General features: G+C 39.0%; 1 protein-coding gene across 4 annotated transcripts in view; it reads left to right on the top strand.

Moving 5' to 3' along the window:
* Positions 1-22,644, top strand: part of LOC311166813 (interleukin-1 receptor type 1-like) — a 32,016-nt gene extending 9,372 nt beyond the window's left edge. Inside the window, exons 1-14 of one of the 4 annotated variants that reach the window (XM_084226997.1) lie at positions 2,131-2,210; positions 3,593-3,674; positions 4,418-4,696; positions 5,739-5,881; positions 7,279-7,510; positions 8,967-9,156; positions 10,101-10,275; positions 11,436-11,501; positions 15,348-15,468; positions 16,783-16,928; positions 17,722-17,865; positions 18,920-19,081; positions 19,802-20,746; positions 22,366-22,644. In XM_084226997.1, the coding sequence (XP_084083123.1) occupies positions 5,791-5,881; positions 7,279-7,510; positions 8,967-9,156; positions 10,101-10,275; positions 11,436-11,501; positions 15,348-15,468; positions 16,783-16,928; positions 17,722-17,865; positions 18,920-19,081; positions 19,802-20,178 (1,704 nt within the window). In that variant the 5' untranslated portion in view covers positions 2,131-2,210; positions 3,593-3,674; positions 4,418-4,696; positions 5,739-5,790 and the 3' untranslated portion in view covers positions 20,179-20,746; positions 22,366-22,644. Of the gene's footprint in view, positions 1-2,130; positions 2,211-3,592; positions 3,675-4,417; positions 4,701-5,738; positions 5,882-7,278; positions 7,511-8,966; positions 9,157-10,100; positions 10,276-11,435; positions 11,502-15,347; positions 15,469-16,782; positions 16,929-17,721; positions 17,866-18,919; positions 19,082-19,801; positions 20,747-21,628; positions 22,335-22,365 lie in introns of those variants that run through there. The other 3 variants (XM_084226995.1, XM_084226996.1, XM_084226998.1) reach the window with 3 other exon arrangements.

Below are 22,644 nucleotides of genomic sequence, written 5' to 3'. Positions count from 1 at the left end.
CTACAAATAACCGTTTTATCTAGTATTTATCAAATATTCCAGACACCCACTATATAAGTTGTTACACTTCCTTGAGACTGACTGATGGGTTTCTGGCATGTCCCTATTCTCTTGCTACATGGTGGAGAGCTTTCCTGATCATTGCTGGCTACTGGGAGACTCCTCTTTTTCTGACTCCCCCAGGTCACCAACTTTCAAACTTTGCGCAGCTTAATTTGAAGCATTGCTGTTATCCTCTAGTTAGATATCGTGAAAAAACATATTGGGATGCTAAACACTTAGAAAAATCTTTGGTTTTAAAGTTTTTAAAGTTTAAACTTTCCCTGATAGAGCCAGTCACCTCAACATCAAAACCAGTGAAGGCAAAAGCAGATTAAAAGTTTTTTTTTGCAGCTAAAATAGAGTTTGCAAAGGCTTACAAACACACAGTAATAGGAATAGAAGTTTACTCCTTTTGCTCATAAAGAACTTACTCTCCATTTACTTTATAAAATAAGCTGGTAAACATTTCACAGCTTTCCTCCCTGAGAGCTCCATTGCTCAAGCCAATCCTTCATCCTGATACTGAAAAATGGAAGAAGCAGTATGAGAATCCTTTCTTTCCTCAAATTAGTGTTGAAACCAAGAGGGAAGAAAGCTTAACCCTTCTACTACAAAAAAAGCCCAAGCTTTCCACTTGGAAAAGAGTAATGGTTCTGTGAGTCTGGATCACAGCTCTTGTTTACCATTTAAGAAGTTAAACATGCCTTTCCACATTTTTTCAAACTCATAATCAAGTGGACAGTCCTTTCACACTCATTTGGAAATTGTTCAAACCTCAACTTGAAGCTTCTTGTTACATTACATTTTTATTATTCCTATTAAAATGTATGTTTACTTCAACTAGAACGTAAATAAAGTTAATGAATGTGGATATTGAACAAAAGCAGATATGGGGATAAGCAATCACTGAATACCCTACAGTCATGTCTTTGAGGAGTGAATAAAAGTAAGTTTATGGGAACCAAAATGTAGGAGATGAAGGCAAGCACAGGGGGAAAATGTTCTGAAAACTATGGACAAGAAAACAATTCCAGGGAAACTTCACCCTGGAAAATTCAATTTCTGCTTGAATAAATTTAGCTTTACCACCAGACTAAACAGTGAGAACTGTATAGAGTTTCTACACAAACCTAAAGGAAGAAACTATTGTTTGAACCAAAAAAGTGATATCCTGGCACAGTGGAAGGGACAGCTGATCAAACTAGAAAAAAAGTAAACACTTAGAATCAAAGAATGGTTTGCCTTGGAAGGAGTCTTAAAGGTCATCTGTTTCCAGGTTCAGCTTACATGATGACAGGCAAATAGAGCTCTTCTCTAAAAAGAGGTGAGCAACTTCAGGTGATGGAACACAGGAATGGTGGCAGCAGACCCTCACATTGCCTGTTCTGGTGAATATCAGACAGATGTAACGGTGCCTGGACTCACTTCATGAGCGGGGTGATGGACTGCCGGACTGATTTCTCTTGTGTGACAATTTCCCAGAGCAGGCATGATTATGCCTGGCATGCCCTGGGTGCAATGGGGTGCACGGGTACAATCTATTTCTTTGAATGCCTGAAATGTCTCTGTTTCCACCAGGCTGCCGAACGGGCATCAGTTCTGCTCTGCAGCAAAGCCGGGCGCTGAGCTGGCCACAGGGCTCTCATGCTTTCTTTCCAAGATCAGCCCAGCCAAGGCTTGCCATGAGCCCCGAGGGCAGCCTGAGCGAAAACTGCGCTGAATTCAGCTCGCCAGCCCAGGGGCTCACAGCCTGAAGGGGAGTGACGGCCAAAGGCAGCCGGCTGATGCCCGAGAAAACGGGCTTGGCCAAACTGCGGGGAGATGTCTCGCAGGAGGTGATACAGGAGGCCGCCGTGACGACCGGCCCGCCCTGTGCCAGGTGCTGCACGCCCTCGGGACTCGGCGGGACTCCGCAGGGCTGGCCGGCTCCCCGCTGCCATTCACCGCCCCTGACCCTTTCCGCCGAGCCCGGCCGGGCCGGTCCAGGGGCGTTCCGGGCCTGTCCGGAGGCGGTCCGGGGGAGGTCTGGGGGCGGTTCGGGGGCGGTCCACGGGCGGTCTGGGACCGGTCCGGAGGCGGTGGCCGTGGCTCCCAGGAGAGGTGGGGAGCGCTGCCTGCCCGTCCCGCTAGTGCAGCGGGCAGGGGCAGCCGGCGGAGAGCGCGAGGAGGTGAGCGCAGGGCGGTGGGCTCTGTGGGAGCCGGGCCTCGCTCAGTCCCTGGGCTGGGCTAGGCTGGGCTGGGGTCGTCTTCCAGTGCCGCCTTCGTGGCGGGGAGGAGAGGGGAGGGAGGCTGGGTGGGCTGACGGGTGCAGGCTGGGGCCGGCTGGGCTTTTCCTTCCCCGCGTGTCTCCTGCCGCGCCGGGGCCCGTTTGCCTTCCCTGGCTGCGTGGGGAGCGGGGCTGGGGGGCTCCCCTGGGCCGGTGCCCCCCGGGAGGTCGGGGTGCCCTGGCCAGGTTAGGTGCAGTGCTGACGGCTTCCAGAAAACCAACACCGAGCCCCTGGCTTTGTTGCTTTCAGTTGTGTTTTGCGGCCGGGTATGTTTCTGCGGGGTGTGTTGGCGCAGTCTCCCAATCTCTGTGGCTGCTGGTTTCTCAGCTTTTATGGCCCCAAATAACTTCCGTGGAAGTAAATTTTTATTTTGCTTTAGTGTCTGCTTCCTCGTTGTGTATCGCATTGTACAAGCTCAGGTAGGAAGGACGATGGACAAATGAAGGCTGTAGGAGTGCTAACGCTGCCACATTTTTTAAAGTACTTGTAACAGGAAGCGGGATAATGCTTGCAGTAAGTCCTCTTGACCTGCTAAAACACTACCAAAACTATTTCTGTATTTATTTATTGCATAATGATGATCAGTCGGGGGCTCTTTATTAACTGCTTGTGTGACAAGAGCAAGATTTTGGGTGAAAGAGATGCCTGTGTCCAACCCGGGAAGGAGCTGCTTCTCTGACAGTCCCAGACCTGTGCTGGTCACAGCCTTGATGGTGCTTGGCAGCAGCCTGGGGAGCCACAGCTTGGTAGGAGAGACCCATTAAAAGTTACCGACCTGAATCAAGGCTCTGGTGTGCTTCCAGCAGCAGCTCTTAGGTTTATAGGCTTTTCTTCAGGGACTCGAGAAAGCTCCAGGATGTGTTTGCTTTTCTTTTTCAGAAATGCAGCACTGTGCACTTAATTGACTTGGACCATTTGTACATGTTTAGATCCTTAAGCAACAGGCTAAAAGGTTTTGCACAGAAGTTGCACAAAAGTATTTTAGAATGCAGAATCCTTAATTCAGATATTTTAATTCACATATTTTATGAGAAATGAGACACCTAATATTTATTTTTTAGTATTACTGGGTTCCTCTCTCCTCCTGAGAATAAGACTTAAATTTTTTTAGTACTTTACATCCCTGTTTTTTGATAAATATTATTTTGTCTGCATGAGCTATTCAGGTTCTTTTAAATGCCTCCTAAAAGTACATTGAGAATGATAGTGGAAACTTAATAACTTAATTCGAATTTAAATAAAAAATGTGTCACATTAAAATTCTTATTGCTTCATATTGACAGGTATCAGGAGTTAAAATGACATAGAAAAGTGTTCAAAGTATGGACTGTGAAATGAACTCCTTCCACTTGATACCGAAAGAAGGTACTGTTTTCAATTTATTTGAATATTGATAAGGCTGCCCTTTTCTCTGGGGTTTAGATACACTCATTGTCTCCAGTTTGATGTGGAACAGAATGAATAGGGAGCACTTCATTGTTGTAGAGTCAGCCAGTGGTGGCCAGTTATGTACAGATACAGATACTGGTTTTCTTTCCTTCCTGCTGTTCTTTGGTAAACGTTGGGGCAGTTACCTGAACTTGAAGAAGTACACTTTCTGATTTAGAACAGTTTATAGATTTAGAACAATTAATACTGTCTCAAAGTTGAACTGGAATTTAGGTTGCAAAGACCTATCTATTGCAGACTTCTTTGCATTTTGATGTAGCTTCACCAGAATGCCTTGGATAATGGGTTTGTCTTATAGACACAGCTTTTCTGCACTTCTGTAGTTTGCAAGATTGTCTGGAAAAGAGCCACAAGGACTAAAGTTTGTGGACATTTGTTTCCTTTTAGTCCTCCAACCTGTCTTACAAAGTTGCTTGACAGATGTGTAACTTTGTGTTGTTTTTGACAGAAACTTCTTTTCCTGGAGATACTTGCTAGAATTCTTGGCCAGTCTCTACTGCAAGTTTTGTTGCTCTTTTAAGTCATCACTCTGATGTACAGGGGCATGCTCCTGCTTTTACATTTAGGATATCTGTAGAAAATTTAGTTTTGTATGTGTATGCTGCTGTCCAAATGACATGTTCTATAAAATGTTTTTTCCCTTTCTCTGCTTTTTATAGGTAAACTCAAACTCCAAAAATGATGACCCGCTCACTGGCAAGTTACTGGAAAAACACATACAAGGCAACTAAATAAGCATTGTGGTATGAGGATTTAGTCAGATAAACTGTCCAAAAGAGCTATTTACCCGGAGGCTGGTATGTTAAATTAGTGAGCTCTGCACTGTGTGACCCTCACTAATACCCAGCACTTCTGCATATGAAATGCTTCAAAAGAAGGAACTGCTGTGGCTTCTTTGCGACTGAAGTGAATTACATTGGATTACATTGGATATAAAAGTAAGTCATGGCTTACTTTTTCATGGAATAACTTATCTGCTTCCTTATCTTGCCATTTGTAGCTGGGTAGAAGGGAAATATTAACTAGGACCTGTGCAATGAATGTTTTGCAATGGACTGCTACATGTGAAACCAGCTTGCTTTAGAGTGAGAGGCAGCAGCATGCAAAGCAATCAAAAGCTGAGGAAAGGCAAGGCCACTGATGCAGATCTTAGCCTACAATGACTGCAAGAAGGGGAAGGATTTATTGTTTGCCACCTGGCTGAGAAAGCTTGGGGAGATCTCTGATGACACCTTACCAAAAAAATGCTGGTGCATCTCAGAGGGAAGCAGAACTTGATTAAGGTTCAGAGTTTCATAGAAGCCACTTGTGGGCTATGAGGGCAGTGGTTGTGTGTTCAGTCATGTCTTTGTTGGAGAAAACTGAAAAAAAGACCTGAGGTGTGAATTGAAACTACAATTCTTGGACAACTTTTTTTGTGTCTGACCACAGCAATTCATATTAGCTGTGGTTTCCACAGACATTTGGCTTTAGATGCTGGTTTTGAGTGGCAGATGACAATGGAGTTCGAGTATACTTGTCCTTCTGCAAAGAACTGCAGTTACTGCTCTTAAAAGCTGGTTCAGCTGTATAAGAACAGTTCAAAGAAAAAAACCTTGTACATCTCTGTGATTGTGACTCCTGAAAGCATTTGGAAAGAAGAGTAGATTAATCAAGCTTGTTTTTAAATTATGCAGTATAGCTTAAATCACTATGCTAGCATAATTTTTCTTTGCTTGAGGGTTTTGTGGTATTTTTTTTTGTTTGTTTTTGTTTAACTGTGCTGGTAAAAGTCTATTACACTTATGCAAGAGTTATTCCATTGGGATATTCTAGTTCCAGGAAAAGTTCTAGTAGAAAGCTGAAAACTGAGCAGCTGTTTGTGAAGGCCAGGAGTTGCTGTAGTGGAAATCTTCAGTGAGTGGGGCTAAATTACCAAATCCATGTTTTCCCTCCCCATGATGACTAATGCTTCTTCTGATTTTTTTTTTTTTTCTTAAGGAGTAATGCAGGGTGCGGAGGGCAGTGCAGCTTGAACAGTCTTACCATACCAATGGAAAAAACTTCTGGTTTGCAGCAAAATATGACATCAATATTTTTGCTCATTGGTCATTTCATTGTACTGATACCTCTCTTCAGTGCTGGTAGGTTAAATGCTTTGTTGAAATTACCATTTTAAAAAAGAAAATCTGCATGACATGAGTTGTGTGTATTTAGTAGGAAAGAGTTACTGAAAACAAGAGTGAATTTGGGGTTTGTTTTTGCTTTAGCATATTGAAAATAGCTGAATGCCTCTGCTGGGTTCAAATTCCACTGGGGATGTCATGGACAAATGGACATAATTTTTTTTAAATGTAGGCACATAAATTTAGGTCTCTGAGGCTTTGATTAGCCTCTCCATGTTTCTTATGAAGAAATCCCAAAGTGATTGGCTTCCTTGACTTAAGGTTAACTATAGAGTGCCTTCTTCATGAGACATTCTGTATGTCTAGTCCTGAAAGAAATAAGGCTGGGTTTTCTTTACAATTAAATCAGTAATATTTTTAATCATAGGTCTGGTATTTCAGTAAAGTTTAGAACTATATAAGTTAATTATGCTTGTCTTGCTACTCTTGGTCTTAGTCTACTCTTGCTACTTAGTCTAATACTAATGTGTCTGAATTAGGTTGAACTATATGGAGACGTACTTGGAAGTCTTTAAATAGGAAGGCAGTGATATTAGAAAGATAAGTGAAGACTTTATTTATTTTGAAATTGACTATGTTAACTTTGTATTTGTACAGCCATTCAGCAAGATTTGTAAAAGCAGTTCAAGCTGATGTTTTGCAGTTTCATAAAAATTCAGTGTTGAACATAAAATCACAGAATGCTTTGGATTGGAAGGGTCCTTAAAGATGATCAGTCACTGGTCCAACCCCCCTGCCATGAGCAGGGACTCCTTTCACTAGATCAGGTTGCTCAAAGTCCCATTCAGCCTGGCAATCTGCTTTATAGCCAAATGGCAAACTGTTTGTGCTATAGTAGTATTCTCCAGTAAAATTTTGTTTGCATATTTGGGCTCTTGATAACTTTTTGCGATATCTGTCATTTTTTCCCCGATTTTCTTTTTTTTTGGCTGGTGGTGAAAGAAATGCTTCCTAAGCTGCATGATTGTGTCCTGTCAACTTGTTACACAGACATAGTTATAAAAACTATGTTTACATTGGTCTTTTCTGTGATGTTCTGAATAATGGGCCTCCTGGTTAAAGGCGAAAATGTAGGAAGGAAATAATACATTATAGTCAAGACTAAATCCTTTTTCTCTCAATATTTTTTTCCCTGATTTTTTTTTTTTTGGCCCCACAGTGATCATGTTCTCAACCAGAAGGTAGTAACAAACAAAAAATAATAGCCTTGTGATGTTTTAATGGTAAATTGTTACAGAAAGTTTTTCTAATTCTGTGTAACTTGGAATGGGTATTAAAACTTCTTAAACATAAAAGTATAGAAATGAAAAGCACTGATCTTTTTTCCTTTTTTTTTCCTTTTTTTTTTTTAACAGAAGGGTGTGTTATTTGTGATTACTTTGTGCTTGTTGGAGAGCCTATAGCTATTACTTGCCCAATAATTACATTGCCAGTGCTTCACTCTGATTACAATTTGACATGGTATAAAAATGGTAGTGCTACGGCAGTGACCACAGAGAGAGATGCCAGGATCCACCAGCGAGAGGGCTTGCTTTGGTTTATTCCTGCTATGCTGGAAGATTCTGGACTTTATGAATGCAATATAAGGTAAGAAAGGAAACAAGTGGATTGCTAGTGCTTGCAAGTGAAACTTCAGTGTACAAAACTTCTTGTTTTAGATAAAACACTTGGATCAGTTGAAAGCACTGTTTTTACCATGCCTTTAGTTTCTGCACGCTGCCTGTGTTTCTCTGCATTTAGTACTGCAAAAGTGGTTCATACAGAAGACTCTATCTTAAAGCATGACAATACTAAAAATGGTCTGTGGGGGTGGTTGGTTGATTTGTTTGTTTCGGATGAAGTGTAATGTCACAGGAAAATGCCTTAACCTCTTTGGCTCTTCCTGTGTTCAAATTGCTGTTTGATACTGACAGATCAGAAGAGCAATGGTTTCTTTGTAGAACAAGGCTAAGAGGAGCAAACAGTGCATTTTATCACCACACAGACTTTCTGGAGAGCTTAGTAACTTTTCGGAAGTCTTACTAGAAATCCACAAGTTAAAAAGCTGAAAAGAGTTTTATGATTTATTTTAAAATATTGCCATTACTGGTCAAAAATGAGAATACATTAAAAGAGCAAAACGGTGTGTTAGAAATAATGTGTCTCTACTACTACTCAAATGATCTGAGTGCACAGAGAACTAAAAAGGAATAGATTCTTTGAAAATTATCTATATCTAGCTTTTTTAGTACTTTAAAGCTCTGGCTAGATCAATCTAGCCAAGCACTGGACTTCACTACTTAGGTTGCCAAATCTTTTTTACAATGGTTGAAATTCACTGTGTGCTGAACAGGAAATTAAGTTTGGGAAGGCATACATAAAATGTTCCTTTTTCATGATGTTGCCACAACACACTGAGAATAGCCAGTACAGACTTTCCAGGTGGCCCTGAATTTGATTTAGTAGTGTGTAGTTACGTGTACTGGTGTGCACAGAGTTGTGCTGGAGGGGTTTGGGTTGTGAATGATCAGCAAAAACTTCCAATGTCGTAGGCACATTCCTTCACTGGAGTTTACCATGAAAGCAAAATTGGAAGTCAGAAGACATGTAATCCATTCAAAGCTACCCAGCTGCATAATTTTAATTTAGCTTTTCCTGCTATGGTTTTAGTTACTTGAGGTATGAGATGTGTTCCTGTGGGCATCTCACATCCTTGGCGTACATAATATCAGCAGAACAAAAAACTTGCTAAGGTTCAGTCATATTAACTGTAAGCAACATTTTGTGCATCAGATACGTAAGCCTTGACTGCTGCTCTGAGAAGTCCTGACTTCCTCTCTCATGTGTCCAGAGCAAATTCCATTTCTGCTGACAAGATGAACTCAGAGCTTATTCCCATCTCTTGGAACAGGGGCTGAAAGGCTGAGGATGGTGTTTACAAACTAAGGGAATATAGCAGGGGTACTATAGAGGAAAGACTGGTAGGGGTGCTGAGTCTCTCTCCCTGACTTGCTAGAAATAATGCACTGTTAATTACATGACTTGTCTGCTGTTCTAATTACAGGAGCCTTAACCACACCAACAAAAAAACTATAAACTTAACAGTTTTTAAGAATGATAATGGATTGTGTTTTAATGGAAAAATGAAGTTTGAACAAAAAGTGACGAGCACAAATACTGGAAAGATTATATGCCCTGATCTAGAACAATTTAAAAATGAAGACAATGATCAGCCTGAAGTACATTGGTATAAGGTACTAAGCATGTGTATTTCATATATACAAGACACAAAATGTATTATTTAAAATGTCTTATGAAGTAACTGAAAAGCAGCTTTTGGAAGGGAAGGTTTATTTTTCTCTACAGTTTGAGTACGGCACGAGTGTGAATGAGATTTTTACAATTCTGGTTTATCCTTTGATTATTTTTGTAGATAATAGGTTTTAAAACTGGTATGTTTCTGTAAATAGAAGGCTTTGCATAATTATTTAAGTTTCTCAGAGTATTAGGCATTGTTGACCACACTGTGGTATTCTTATGCTGCTTACTTTGGTTCTATGAAAATGCTCTGTAGACTGTGCAGGCTTGAAAACATGTATTTTATCTGTTTAAAGGTAAAAATCTAAACAGTTCAACTCCTAATTTTGATGCTGGTATTTAAAGGAGCTACATGGGCCTATACATGTTAAATAACCTATGTGCAGCACCTATACATCTTTTGAGGTGAAAAGATTTTCCACTGCTTTTTGGTCGAGGAAGAGAAGGAAGCTTTTTTCCCAGAATTTGCGTTGCCACAGAAATGGGGATACACCCAAACAACAGGAGGCACTGCTACAGCAGCTCTTTCATCACAGAGAAGAGGGGTGGAGGCATGTGTTCTCATAAACTCTGGTGCACATATAATAACTTCTACTACACCTGAGATAGAAAACTGTCAAGCTGTTAATGTAGGCTGTGAACTAAAACACAGTGTTTGAAAACTTAAAGGGTTGGCTGCAGGGATTTTTTTTAAAAGTGCAAATGAGCAAGATGTTATCAGACTTTGTTAGACTGTAGTAATGCTTGGAAAAGAATCCATGTCATGACTTTCAAAGAACTCGGTGTTGGCCAAATATTTTAATCATCAGTAGAGTACAGTAACTGATTTGTCAGATTTTTTTAGTTCCCTTTAAGTCACAGGTACCTTTGATGTGTTTAGGAGTGTAAACCTGGATTTCTTGAAGACAAGCGACTTCTTTTGGCAGAGGGTGAAAATGCTGTCTTGATTCGTAATGTGACTGTGCAAGACAAAGGAAACTACACGTGCCATATGGTGTACACATATATGGGAAAACAATTTAATGTTTCAAGAACCATAAGCCTAGAGGTTAAAGGTGAGTGGGTGTTATTGTCTTTTGGGCTCTGCTCTAAACATCTGTATGCAGGCATAAGATATTTGGCACGCTACTTTTCAGCTCTGTGAAATTAGAGGTGTAAGTCTTCTTTAATTTATTCCTGAACATAAAATTGAAAGGCAGCGTGGCATGTTGCTACCCTTGAGCATTGCTTTTGAGGAAGAATTGTCATGGGGAAATGAGTAATGCAGCGTTAGGAATGAGAATTAGAAGAAAGCAGTGGTTCCTGGGGTGGAGGTATTGCTTTTGCCAAAACAAATAGTGGACCATTAAAGTAAGTAAACTTAAAAATAGGAGATTTTTTTCTGAGACTAACAGCAAACCTTACCTGCTTGAAGCCCAGTGGGTGAACTTGCTTCTCCATTGATGGGAAAGGAGATGTGATAAGCTGTATAAATAATAAAAAAGTTAATAAATCTTCCTCTGGATAGGATTGACTTACTGTTTGCACTTGGTTGTGCTTTTCTGCTGTCTCACTCTGCCAGTAGTGTAATTTATTGCACTTACCATTGTGGTTATGTCTTTGTGGGCAATGTTGCTGGTGATCTGACTAGTAACATGATAAAAGCCCTACCAGAACAGTTGTCTGGAGGCAGCAGGTCCATCTTTTTAGGTTAAACCAAAATTCTGATTTTATGTAAGAGATATAAGAAGAGTGGGTTGTTGGCAACCAATCTGTACATCGTGCAGAATGATACGATTCCAGCCCAGTTGAAGTATGAGTTTTTTTAAACTTTTAGTTAAAAAAAATATTCATCTTACCTAGGAAGTCATTGATACAATCCTTTTTCTCTTCCTTATCCGTCTCTGAAAAAGTTAACTGTGTTTTTTGGTTTTGTCTTTGTTTCTTGGTTTTGTGCTACTTTCATGTCTGCTGCCAGTAAATTTGAGATTTTTTTAAAGCATTTTAAAGGGTTTTTTTTTGTTAACTTGGAAGCTAAAATAGAATAACTTGGAGAGAGTAGAACAAATATCTTATGAGATGTTTCTGTTGTAAATTTGAAACTTCTAGTAGTATGGCAGTAAAATAATACCAAACAATAAAACCAAACCCCATGTAAAACCAAAACTATTGTCAGCTGAACTAAATTGTGGATCTTTTCCTGCCTGAAGATTTTATTTTTCTTTGTTTTGGTTAGAAAAACCACTGCAGACACAACCACAGTTTATTTATCCAAGGAACAATACAATTGAAGTAGAACTTGGTAAGTAGTGACTATTTAAGAGATCATTAACTTTAATGAAACAAATAAGCTCCTGTTCTTTTTGAAAAGATATATGAACAATTTCACAGAATTCAGCAAGACTGGGAAATAAGTATGTGGATTGAGAATATCTGGAAGACAGAGGATAGATAATAAAACATGATTCCCACAAATAATTTGTGGGGGAAAGTAACTGTGCCTAAGATTGGATTCTCTTGACCAGCAGCGTTGCGGAAGATGCATTTATTTATTTATTTTCTCTTATTTCCATCTGTCCTTTTTACCATTTCTCAGTGTTTCTCTCTTGATGTATCCTCAGTATGTGTGGAAATATGGTTTATGTACATGTAGCATGTTAGGATAGTTAGCAGTTGACCCATTCAGTAGCTCTCAGTAGTTCTTTCTCTTCCTGTATGTTTCCTGTCTCCCTTCCCTCTCCACAACCTGGATTTTATTCCTTGATTTAGGGTAATACAGATTTTGGATACTGATCTTTTGTGAAACTGTGAGCTGCTAGTTGAAGCATACATCAGACTTAAATAAGAGATTCTGGGTATGAAGAATAACTTTATCACAGAGAGGACAGCTGGGCAGTGCAGCAGGCTGCCCAGAAAAGTTGTGATGTCTTTAGAGGTTTTAGAACCTGACTGAAGAAGTCTCTGAGCAGCCTGACCTGACCTCAGAATCAGGCCATACTTTGAGCAGGAAATTGGATTGAAGACCTCTCTTTCAACTTCAGTTCTGTGGGCCAAGTATATGGTGTTGCAGTCTTTTCCCAAGCAAAGTTACATGTGTTTAAAGTGTGCCACATATCAGACAGTTGTGTTCTACTGACAAAATCCAGAAGAATGAGATTGGAGCTGCTTAAACTGTATTTTTAAAAATCAGTTAAAGGGGGCAGTTTCAAACAAAATATTTGATTTAAAAGGGCGTTAACTGATTTTGGAGAAGCGTGATTGGCTATTTACTAGAATTTCTTAGTACAGGAAACAGTTTTGTAATCTTTTGAGGAATTAGATCATTAGAGAAGCTCTGAGCAAAGGTTGTATTTGGACTCTGACACCACATGGCAGGTTAGGCCAGAGCATTGTGGATTAATTTTATGTGCATCACCCTCATGGAATCTCACATAACATGTCTACTTTTGCTGTTGCTTTTTCTGACATTGAGCTTGTAAATTGTGTGCAGCAGGTGTTGTTTTTTCCTATTAAAGCTTCGTGTTTCTTTGTATCATGTGAAACATTTTTGTCTGTCCCAAATTCTAACTTTCAGTATATATGGTATTTAATTGGACAGCACTGAAACACTAGTGTGTTTTGTGTGTGTGTGTGTTTAGGAGTGTTTTGAGGTTTTAGTGGGGTTTTTGTTCTCTCCTCTGTTGTTCTCTCCTCTGTTGTTCTCTCCTCCTCTTTTCTTCTTTTCTTTTCCTCAATAGCTTGTGAAAGATAAAGACTTATTCTGAAGTTGCTAGGTTCTGGTGGGGGTTGTAGATTTTGACCAGAATTGTGAATGTGCTTTAACAGAAATTATGTTCTTCCGAAGTCCAGAAGGCTTTGTTTTTAAACAGTGAGAATATTCAGAATCTGATACACAAAGTATTATTCTTAAAAGCTTACAGTCTTGTGGTCTTCAGATGGTTATTTAATTCTGTTTAAATAATCTAGAATCACTCAGCAGCCCCTTCTTTTCTGGCAATTACTTCTTCTCTGTTTTCATTACAAACAATACGTGCCTAAAAAACTTTCAGTTCTTTCACTGTTAAGAAAATTTGGTCAGCAGATTTTGGATAAAACAGGGAGACTTTCCATAGTAATTATTTTATTTCACGTAACCCTAATTTTTGTGTGAAGCCTTGACTTTTTCTTTGTAACTGTAACTATGGAAGAAATGAGGTAATGTTACAGTCGGTCTTCCCTGTACTGTATCTCCCACTCATGAAAGTATTGTGTAAGTCTCATCCCCAGTTTTGGCTGGTAGTTATTTAATTTAGAAAAGTTCTTACTGATGCAGCCTCTACTCAGGAGAAGTCTGATCTGCAGGCTCTTAAATTTACTGAAGGCAGTGTTAGGGTTGTTTTCAATCCTTGATAGTATTTTCTGAGCAATTTATTAGTCCAGGGGCTGGCTGTGATTCTCAGCCTGAGTCATTAAGACTGTGTTATAGGACAACTTACTGAGAATAGACTCCTTATTGTAGAATTTGGTCCATATTTGTTACAGCTTGGACACAGCATTAATTAAAAGTTGTGCTGGTGTATTGTTATGTGCTTTGGACCACCTAGGATGAGCAAACCTTGGTTGCCTTACAGACATTAGAGTAATAGCCACAGAGAGACTAAAAGGAGATTCCAGCCACAAAGTAGGTTTATTGTGACTACTGAGATCTACAAATGATTCCCCATTACAGGGACACATGGGGGGACACTTCTTAAAGGAATTTGATGAGATTTGTTTTTGTTTGTTTTAAAATGACATTGCAATTCAAATATTCAATATTCTATGCCCAGTACCTTCAGTGGGGTACTGGGGGAAAAAAATTAGACCTCCTACTGCGTGTCTGCCTGTGGGGCAGAATCTCTAAGCAGCTGCATGAACACTTGTATGGAAACAGCTATATAATTTTTGAATGAGACATGGCAGAAGGTGGTGTAGCAACTTAACAGTACATTCATGAATGTGTGGGCATGGAATGCTTGAGGGTTTTTTTGAATAATTGTGCAATGCACTAAACCTTATCTTAAAAAAATTAATTGTTGTGGTAGAAGGACATGAGGGAAGAGATCGGGGAGCATCTCTGATTTCTGTGCGAACTCTTGTTCAAGTAACTGCTTTCCATGTGAGCTAAAGGTTTATTCCATACTTTTGTTAGAGACCATCCCTTGGTGGAAGCATCTAGATCTGATGCGGTTCTAGGAAATGAAAGACTAAGATCTTTACATAGGCCAGCTGAGAGAGCCCACCTTCTCCTATCAAATCCTAACTTCCATGGGTAAAATACAGAAGGAAAGGAATCCAAGAAAGCTGCTTACCTTCCTGTACATGGAGCTCGCTGAGGTACATTGGCAATAAGTACATTTTGCAAATTGGCTTGCTTAATACTGAGGTGTTCTGTAAGATCTGGACTCTTGGTGGCAAAGGAGCTGAGTGACAGGTGAGCTTGCTCTGGAAGTGTGATAATATTCAGAAACCATCCCAGTGGACAGTGCTGGCCAAAAGATCCTGATTTGGAGTAAAGATATGCATGGTCACTAAGAATGGGATTCAGCTCCCAGATGTAGGTTGTCCGCACATGGGTATGTGCGTATGATCTGAGGTCCTTAACTCAGGCCAGTATCAGCAGGAGCTCAATTCATTGCCTACACAAAGAGTGCTGTTTTGGGTGGTCTGGCTACTCTAGCAGCGTGGTTTTCTTGAAGATCTGGAGTCCTGTCTGACAATTCCATATGGATACCTTGGATGCCTGAGAGCATCTCAGATGTCACCATAGGTGTACGTGCAACTGATGTTACACCCTGGAGATCTTTCAGTGGAGTCTGGAGAGTCATTCAGTTAAGATACCTACTTTAATGTGAGTGGACTTCAGTAGAGATGAACTCTGTTACTAGCTTAGACACCTAGCTTGTATGTAGATGTGAACATTTAGACACCTACATTTAGGGTGGAATTTATACCCAGATTGTAGACATCCAGATCTGAATTACAAGTGGATGAGTTTTAAGGACGTTGCTTTTCATAAAGTAAGTAGGTTTCTTTTATATCCCTCCTTTTCCCAACTGTTCCCTCATCACTTGATTCTGCTCCTCTTACAAGACCTTCAGTTTCTGTGTTTACATTTATTTTTTTGTAGGCTCTCATGTAGTTATGGAGTGTAACATATCAAGTGGCATAAATGGCTTGATTCCATTCTGGCAAGTTAATGATGATGATGTTGATATCTTTGATAAAACCTACAGGGAACAGTTTTATGAGTAAGTATCCTTATACATTGAATTTGTAGTGCATATGTAGGTGAAGTAATCTGCAGTAATGTATAGTGAATTCATTATAAAGTAGACTACTAGTCAAATGCCACTAATTGAAAGGCTGATTAGGAGTCTGTATCAAACACAAGTATGTTCTTATTACTTAGTTTTAAAAGAATAACATTTCATTATCAATACTGTGTCTGATACAAATAGAATGAAGCAATCGTGTAGATTTTATAATACTATTGTGAAATACAATTTTGTAATGCTTAGTTATGCATTTTTTCTTATGTGGATATTTTTTTTCAATAGCACGTTAAAGCTTGTCATCTATCTTTAATATGGGAAAGATAGATTGTTCCAAAATAAAAAGTCACCCAACTTATTTTTATTTGTGAAAATGGTCCTTTTTAAAGTACAGACACAGCTCCTAATCCTCAAGAACACAAAGCAGAAACTCTTGTTGCAGGACATTTAGGTTCCAGTGTTTGACTACCCTGAAGTAAAAAAAGTGTTCAGGTGGAATTTCAGATGGGAAAATAATTCAGTTTGTGTTCATAGCCTCTTGTCCAGACAGTGGACACTACTGAAAGGAGCCTGGCTCCCTCTTCTCCACTCCTTCCTCCCTCAGGCATTAACACACATTGATGAGATCCATCCCCTGCCCCCAAACCTTCTCTTCTCCAAGCTGAGCAGTCCCTGCTCTCTTGTATGACGGATGCTCCAGTTCCTTATCTGTCACATTACTGCACGTGACTTGCTCCAGCAAATCCATCCATCTCTTGCACTAGGCAGCCCAAAACTGGCCCCACTACTCCAGGTGTGATCTCACCAGTACTGAACATCACTGAAGGATCATTTCCCTTAACCTGCTGGCAATGTGTTGCCTAATGCAGCCCAGGATGCCTGAGATCTGGTTATCCCTGCTCATAAAAAGGATTTACATTTTGCTTTGAACTTCATGAGGTGTTTTTTTTTTCATTTGTCCATCCTGTCAAGGTTCCTCTGAATTCTGGCGGTTGTATCAGATGTCCCTCTGAGTTTTGTGTCACCTGCAAAACTGCTAATGGTGCACTCTGTCCAACTCAGGGGGAAAACCCAACAAACCCAACCCAAAAAAACCTGAAACAACTAATCCCAGTATGTTTTTAGTTTATGAAATTGTTAGTTACAGAAGTATATTTACTGTGCTTCACTAGCTTCTTAGGTTTATAGAGATGAAAAAATTAATGTTTTTGTGGATAGATGAATCTGTCTCACATTCAGCATAGATATACAGAAAACAGATGCTTTCCTTGTACCTGTTTTTTATGACAGAGAGGGGTTGCCTCATGGACTTGCTGTATCTGGAACAAAATTTAACATTTCAAAAGTGACAGTAAAGGACTATGCTCACAAGTTCTTCTGCCACTTCATATATGGTTCTCAACAATTTACAGCCTACATCAAATTGGAATACCCAGGTAAGAGATCTCATCTTGATAAAATGGTGATCTTTGACTTATTTGTCAGTTAGCTTGACAATGCCCTACTTAGAATTAAAGCTGTGTGATGTACTTTTATGCAAAATGGGCAGTGCATCTCAGTACCTCTCTTTGTGATTTTTTTTTTGTCACATTTTTAGCAAGATGAAAGAAAATAGTGCTTTTGATTTGCTTTGTCTTCTCTCATTCAGTATTTTGGGACTGAAAGTGAATATGAGCTCTAACTTGTTACATGACAATAATTTCTTCATAAAGATTATCAGGGTAGGATTTAAATTCAGAAAATCTTTAATTCTGCAGTGACTAAAACATGCAATCTGTGGAGGTTTTTTGTTTTAAGGACAGTAAATGAGTAGGTTCACTGACAGGTCATTGACGGGGCAGAGACAATGGAAAGTGAGTTGGTCTGGGGAGATTAGCGGGTCAGGAAATCACCTCCCCACCTTTTACTTCCTTGCTTTCCAACTGATAGTTTTGTACAAGAATTCTCATTCTACTGCTGTGCTGGGTTATGTATCAATATTTTATTTTGGTCTTTCAGCTGAAGAGTAGCCTCATTTATATTGTTGGTATTTTTTCTCTGAAAGATAAAAGGAGGCTAATCAGATAACAGTAATGTCAGAAAGCATACATTAAACAGTTTGTCCTGTTCTTTCACTTTTAAAACAAAGTATTTTAATGATTAATCAATTTTGAACAATCCTTGTCTTTCCCCGGTTTTAGCTTATAATTGTACTTTATTTGTTTTCTTTCTTATTCTATGCTGCTGCAGCTCGAAACATTCAGGGGTACTTAATTGGAGGAGGAGTTTCCTTGGTATTTTTAGTATTTTTTACTCTCTTTATCTACAAAATCTTCAAAATTGATATTGTGCTTTGGTATCGGGACTCCTGCCATCCTTTCCTAGGGAAAAAAGGTATGTTTATGTAGCAGTGCTGAGTGTTGTTTTGAGCTCCCACCTTTACTTGCAAAGCAGTGAGTTATTCTCATGGATCATGATTGGTCTTCCTTGGGGTTTTTGAAAGGATAATATTGTTTTTAGGATGTTTAGAATTAGTTCAGATGACAGAAGCATCTACAGGAAAAAAATCAGCAACTTTCCAGGAAACTAGAACTATCATTTATTTTCCTGAAGACCCACCCTAGTGGTTTGAATACTGCTCTGACAGCAGTTTTTCAGATCACTTTTAATTATTGTTGTTACAGAAAGCAGTAATACATTAGAAGTGTTATGTGGTTTTTATTTTCTATAGATGAAACAGGGAAAATATAACTTTGTTTTGTTTTCTATTTAAAGGCACTTCTGATTATTTTACTTTCTGGAAATTTTTCTGTCCTGGCATTCAAAAAAAAGGTTCATAGGAGTGTTGTCTATGAGAGTGTGCTGAAGTATGGGTAATTTCCAGCCATTTGAGAGGAGATACTGTTTCTCTAGCCATGTATCTTGTATTGATATTCTCTTAGATTTTCTTCAAAGTCTTTTAAACTAGGTCTTTCTGAAAAATTTGATCAAAAATATCCAAAACAATTCTGATCTTGAAATTTGACACTTAATTTGTTTTTTTCTTGTCATGTCTAAGTTGTTGTTGTGGTTTGGAACTGCAGGTTGCATTACCACCTATGAGTATGATGGCAAATGGAATTTTATGTATCAGTTGTACCACTGGGTCCATTGTTTTTCAGATAATTCAGTGATGACTTATAAAATTTGTGTTCAAAAGAGAAAGTTTCAGCTGAATTTTTCAGGTATCTTTAGCCTATTCAGATTCAGCATCCTGAGTTCTAGAAGGCCTGATCCTACAAATATATTAGGCTTTGTATAATTATACATGCTTAGCTAATATAGCAGGATTAGGACCTAAAACAATGATTCAAGTAAGGGAAAACCCCCCAGAGTTTAGAGATTTTGCTTGCTTGCTCCTGTATCTTTAGAATTTATTTTTATGGAAGTTCTGTTGTTCACTCCTTAGTTTCAGATGAGAAGACCTATGATGCTTATGTTCTGTATCCAAAGAACAGAGAAAGCTTGTATTCATCAGATATTTTTGCTCTGAAGATACTGCCAGAGGTCTTAGAAAGGCAGTGTGGATATAAACTCTTCATACTTGGGAGAGATGATTTACCAGGAGAAGGTAAGTTAGTTGAAGACAAATTTGACTTGAGTTTTCTTGTTGACCTGGAAATAGAACTGAGAAACAAGCAGTCAGATGGGAATCTAAATACCTCTCATCATCAAATGAGCTTTTTTTTCAGTTGAAGGATTTTGGTAGTGGTTTGAAAAGGAAGGGTTCCCTGAGAAGTAGAATCTAAAGTGCTACTTAAATTTTTCAGCTTGAAAAAATGCAATAGTCTTTTCTCAGGGTTTAGCCATGGGGTTTTTGTGTGGCATTTCCCTTACTTCACTGTGACTTACCTGACTGGAATGCCATTGATGGGGGGAATATTTTTCTTCTCTTCCATTTACTGGAACAAAGCCAGTTGAGCAAATCAGAAACAGACTGTTTAAGGTAAAAAGCTCCCATGGTTCTGGAACTTAGGTTTATTTTGCATTTGTTCCTATGATGGTAATAAAATGGCATTAGCAAGATAAGTAGTAGATAGTTGGTAGCTCTTCTCTGTTTCTGCAAAACAAGGATCTAGACATAGACTCTGATGGGGTCAGACTGTGTTGCATTGGCCTGATTTCTATGGTAGGCTAACCCAAGGTAACTGCTTGCATGCTCATATCCTCTCCCTGTTTTGATGTAAAGTGTCGGCTTAAATATCAAACAGTTGATGAACCAGCTGCTGAATACTGGTAAAGGAAAATAGAAATGTACAACCTTAATTTTGCACAACCTTTTTCTCTACAGCTGTGATCAGCGTTGCTGATGAAAAAATCCGTCAAAGTAGGAGAGTGATAATTGTTTTAGTACCAGAGCCCTCGTGTTACAGCATTCTGGAAGATGAGTCTGAAAAGCATCTAGCCATGCATAGTGCTCTTATCCAAGATGGCATTAAAGTAATTCTCATTGAACTTGAAAAAATACAAGATTATGCAACCATGCCAGAATCCATCAGATATATTAAGCAAAAGCACGGGGTTATCCAATGGAAAGGGGACTTTTCAGAAAGGTCCCACTCAGCAAGAACCAGGTTTTGGAAGAAAGTACGCTACCAGATGCCATCCAGAAAAAGTGGCTCTTTATCACAATTGCATTTGTTACCAAAAGACTTGAATTTGCCTTAAATAACAAATGAGAAATGACACTTAACAACTGATTCAGTTCACACAGTTGGTGATGGATTGACTGAAGGTCCCATGTATCTGTTTTGTGCAATCTCATCCAGATTTACTGGAGTGAAGGTACTACAGTTTCATCTACAGATATGAATCTTTTCTACTTCTGGCTGGATCAACAGAACACCGTGAAATATCATCAATAGCACATGTAGGAAGTACTCAAGTACTTTTACAAGAATGATTCTGTGAAATTCCCTTGTATTAAAAATGAAAGGACAAAAAAATTGTCAAAAACTTGAAGCCAATGAAGAAAATTTGATTTTTTTTTTTTGTCTGCAATTAAAGTTTCAATATGAAGGGAATTACACTAATTATTGTTGTGATATTACATAAGGCACATGGCTGGTGCCAGTAAATGTTTGTTTCTTTTTTTTAAATGAAATGACACAAACCTTTTCTTTGTTACAAGTTTGTTATTTGCCTTGTTCGGTTTGCGGAAAGATAGATCCCTGTGTTACTGCATCAGTGTGTTATCATCCAGGAGAATTCACAGAATTCACATCCAGGAGAAAAGGTAAGAGACAATTCCAGCCCTCTAAAAGTGCTGTTGAACCTGACAAAGCTTAAATACTCTCCCTTGATATTTTTTTACATTTGAAAGATCAATGCCATTTTTAGTCACTTGTCACATGCAGATATTGTAAAAATACCTTTGTAATCTGTATTAAGTCGAAAAATTAATCTCCAGAGAACTTTTTCTTTTCAGTTAAATGTCTTAATATATTTATTTACCCAAGTGGAACAATTGGCTAATGACAAAGAGTCTGTCATGGGAGGTACAGGATGACTTGGTGACTTCATCCACCTTACCTAAAGAACCATGTCAAGGAGCAGAGAGAGAGAGATGCCCCTGTGTTACCCCCTGCAGCTGCTTTTCTCCTTTCCCTCTGCTCTGACGTGTAAGGAATCTGAGATGATTGTGTGCTGGGGGCTGCAATCACGGCTTTCCAAACAAAAGGGAAAGGAAATTGTGTAAAATGTTGAATCCTTTCTCTTTCATATTAAAATATTTTTAATAGTATTTTGTATGCCCTAAGTGTTAACTCTAAAGTTATGTTTGACTTGTAGGCAGTGATGTAGTTTGCAATGATCAGTCCATTTTTGGGGCAGATGATTAATTTGAACGATTAGAAAAATTCATCAGACCTCTTTAATACTGTGTTTCTAGCTATTAGTTTTATAGAAACAGGACATGAGAGCCAAATTCCCCATGTAATTTCAGCCTGTCCTTGAACGTTATGCTTTTAGGTTGCGAGATCTTGTTCTATAGGGAATCCTCAGGAACTGACTATTACTGCTGCTTGCAACTCTGAATTTCTGTGTCCTATCAGTTTCTTTTTTGCAGCACCTTTTGCTCTCCTCCCATTCAAACTCCAACCTATATTTTCTCTTGCAGCTTCTTTATCTTGAAACAAGCAACTTGCTTTTGCGTCAACCTCCATCGCTTTCCAAGCTCTGATTGAAGGTTCTTGCTAATACGATATTAGGCAGAAATTTTCCCTCTGGTATCTCCACTTGTTTGTCTGAAAAAAAAATATGTTCTGCAACCTTCGGAATTCATCTATTCATTTACACAGTGCAGTGTTGGCTTTTCTTCTTTCATGACTCAAGCAATTTTCTTATGCCTCCATACTCAACCAAACAAAACTGTTCTGGCTGATAAGTGACAAAACCAGTAGAAGTAAGTTCTTTTCCCAACTAAATTAAGTGTGTGCTGGAAACTAGAAACAGTGCTTTTGAGAGACAGTGCCTTCTGAACTCATAGTCTTTTTTCATTCTGTGCTTTACTCACAAGAGAAATGTCAAGGGACGATCAGTCGTAGTCACAAAGTGCCACATTTACTTGCTACTGTTCATACAGTCTGCCTTTAAATATGGTGTGTGTTCAGTGGCAGCCTGTTGTAGGCTAAAAGAGCCTTGAGATCTGTCTGAAGTCACTGAAAACCATCTGAACAAGGCTAATTGTTATGATTCACACTGATAGAAGAATCAAATAGGACAGAAGCTCTATGGTTTGGTCACAAAACTCTTCTTTAAGAAGATCCCTGTATCAAATGTGAGGATTTTGGCATTATGGTATTTGTACTCTGAGAACTGGGGTGTAACACTGACTTTGTGCTTTCACCTTGACAGCTCACAGTAATGCAGGCCAGCCAACAGAGTTCCAGCGACCTCAATCCTCCTAATTACTTCTGCTGACTGGAACAGATTGAAAGGAGAACTGCTACTTATCCCTAACTTTAGGAATGGAAGGGTATTTTACTGAGCCAAAATAGTGTTTTTTAAAAACTATTTGTTCCTTTTGATATATTTATATAAATAATGCTAAAGTTTTCATGTGTGTTATGTGAAGGCACTTTGAGGAAGAGTCCATTTTAAAATTGAATAAAGGCACTACGTGTTTTTTTCGTA

Source organism: Fringilla coelebs (assembly GCF_963513975.1).
Source record: "Fringilla coelebs genome assembly, chromosome: 2".
Lineage (NCBI taxonomy): Eukaryota > Metazoa > Chordata > Aves > Passeriformes > Fringillidae > Fringilla > Fringilla coelebs.
Note: the sequence above shows the minus strand (reverse complement) of the source record. Positions and strands in the feature narration are given on the sequence as shown.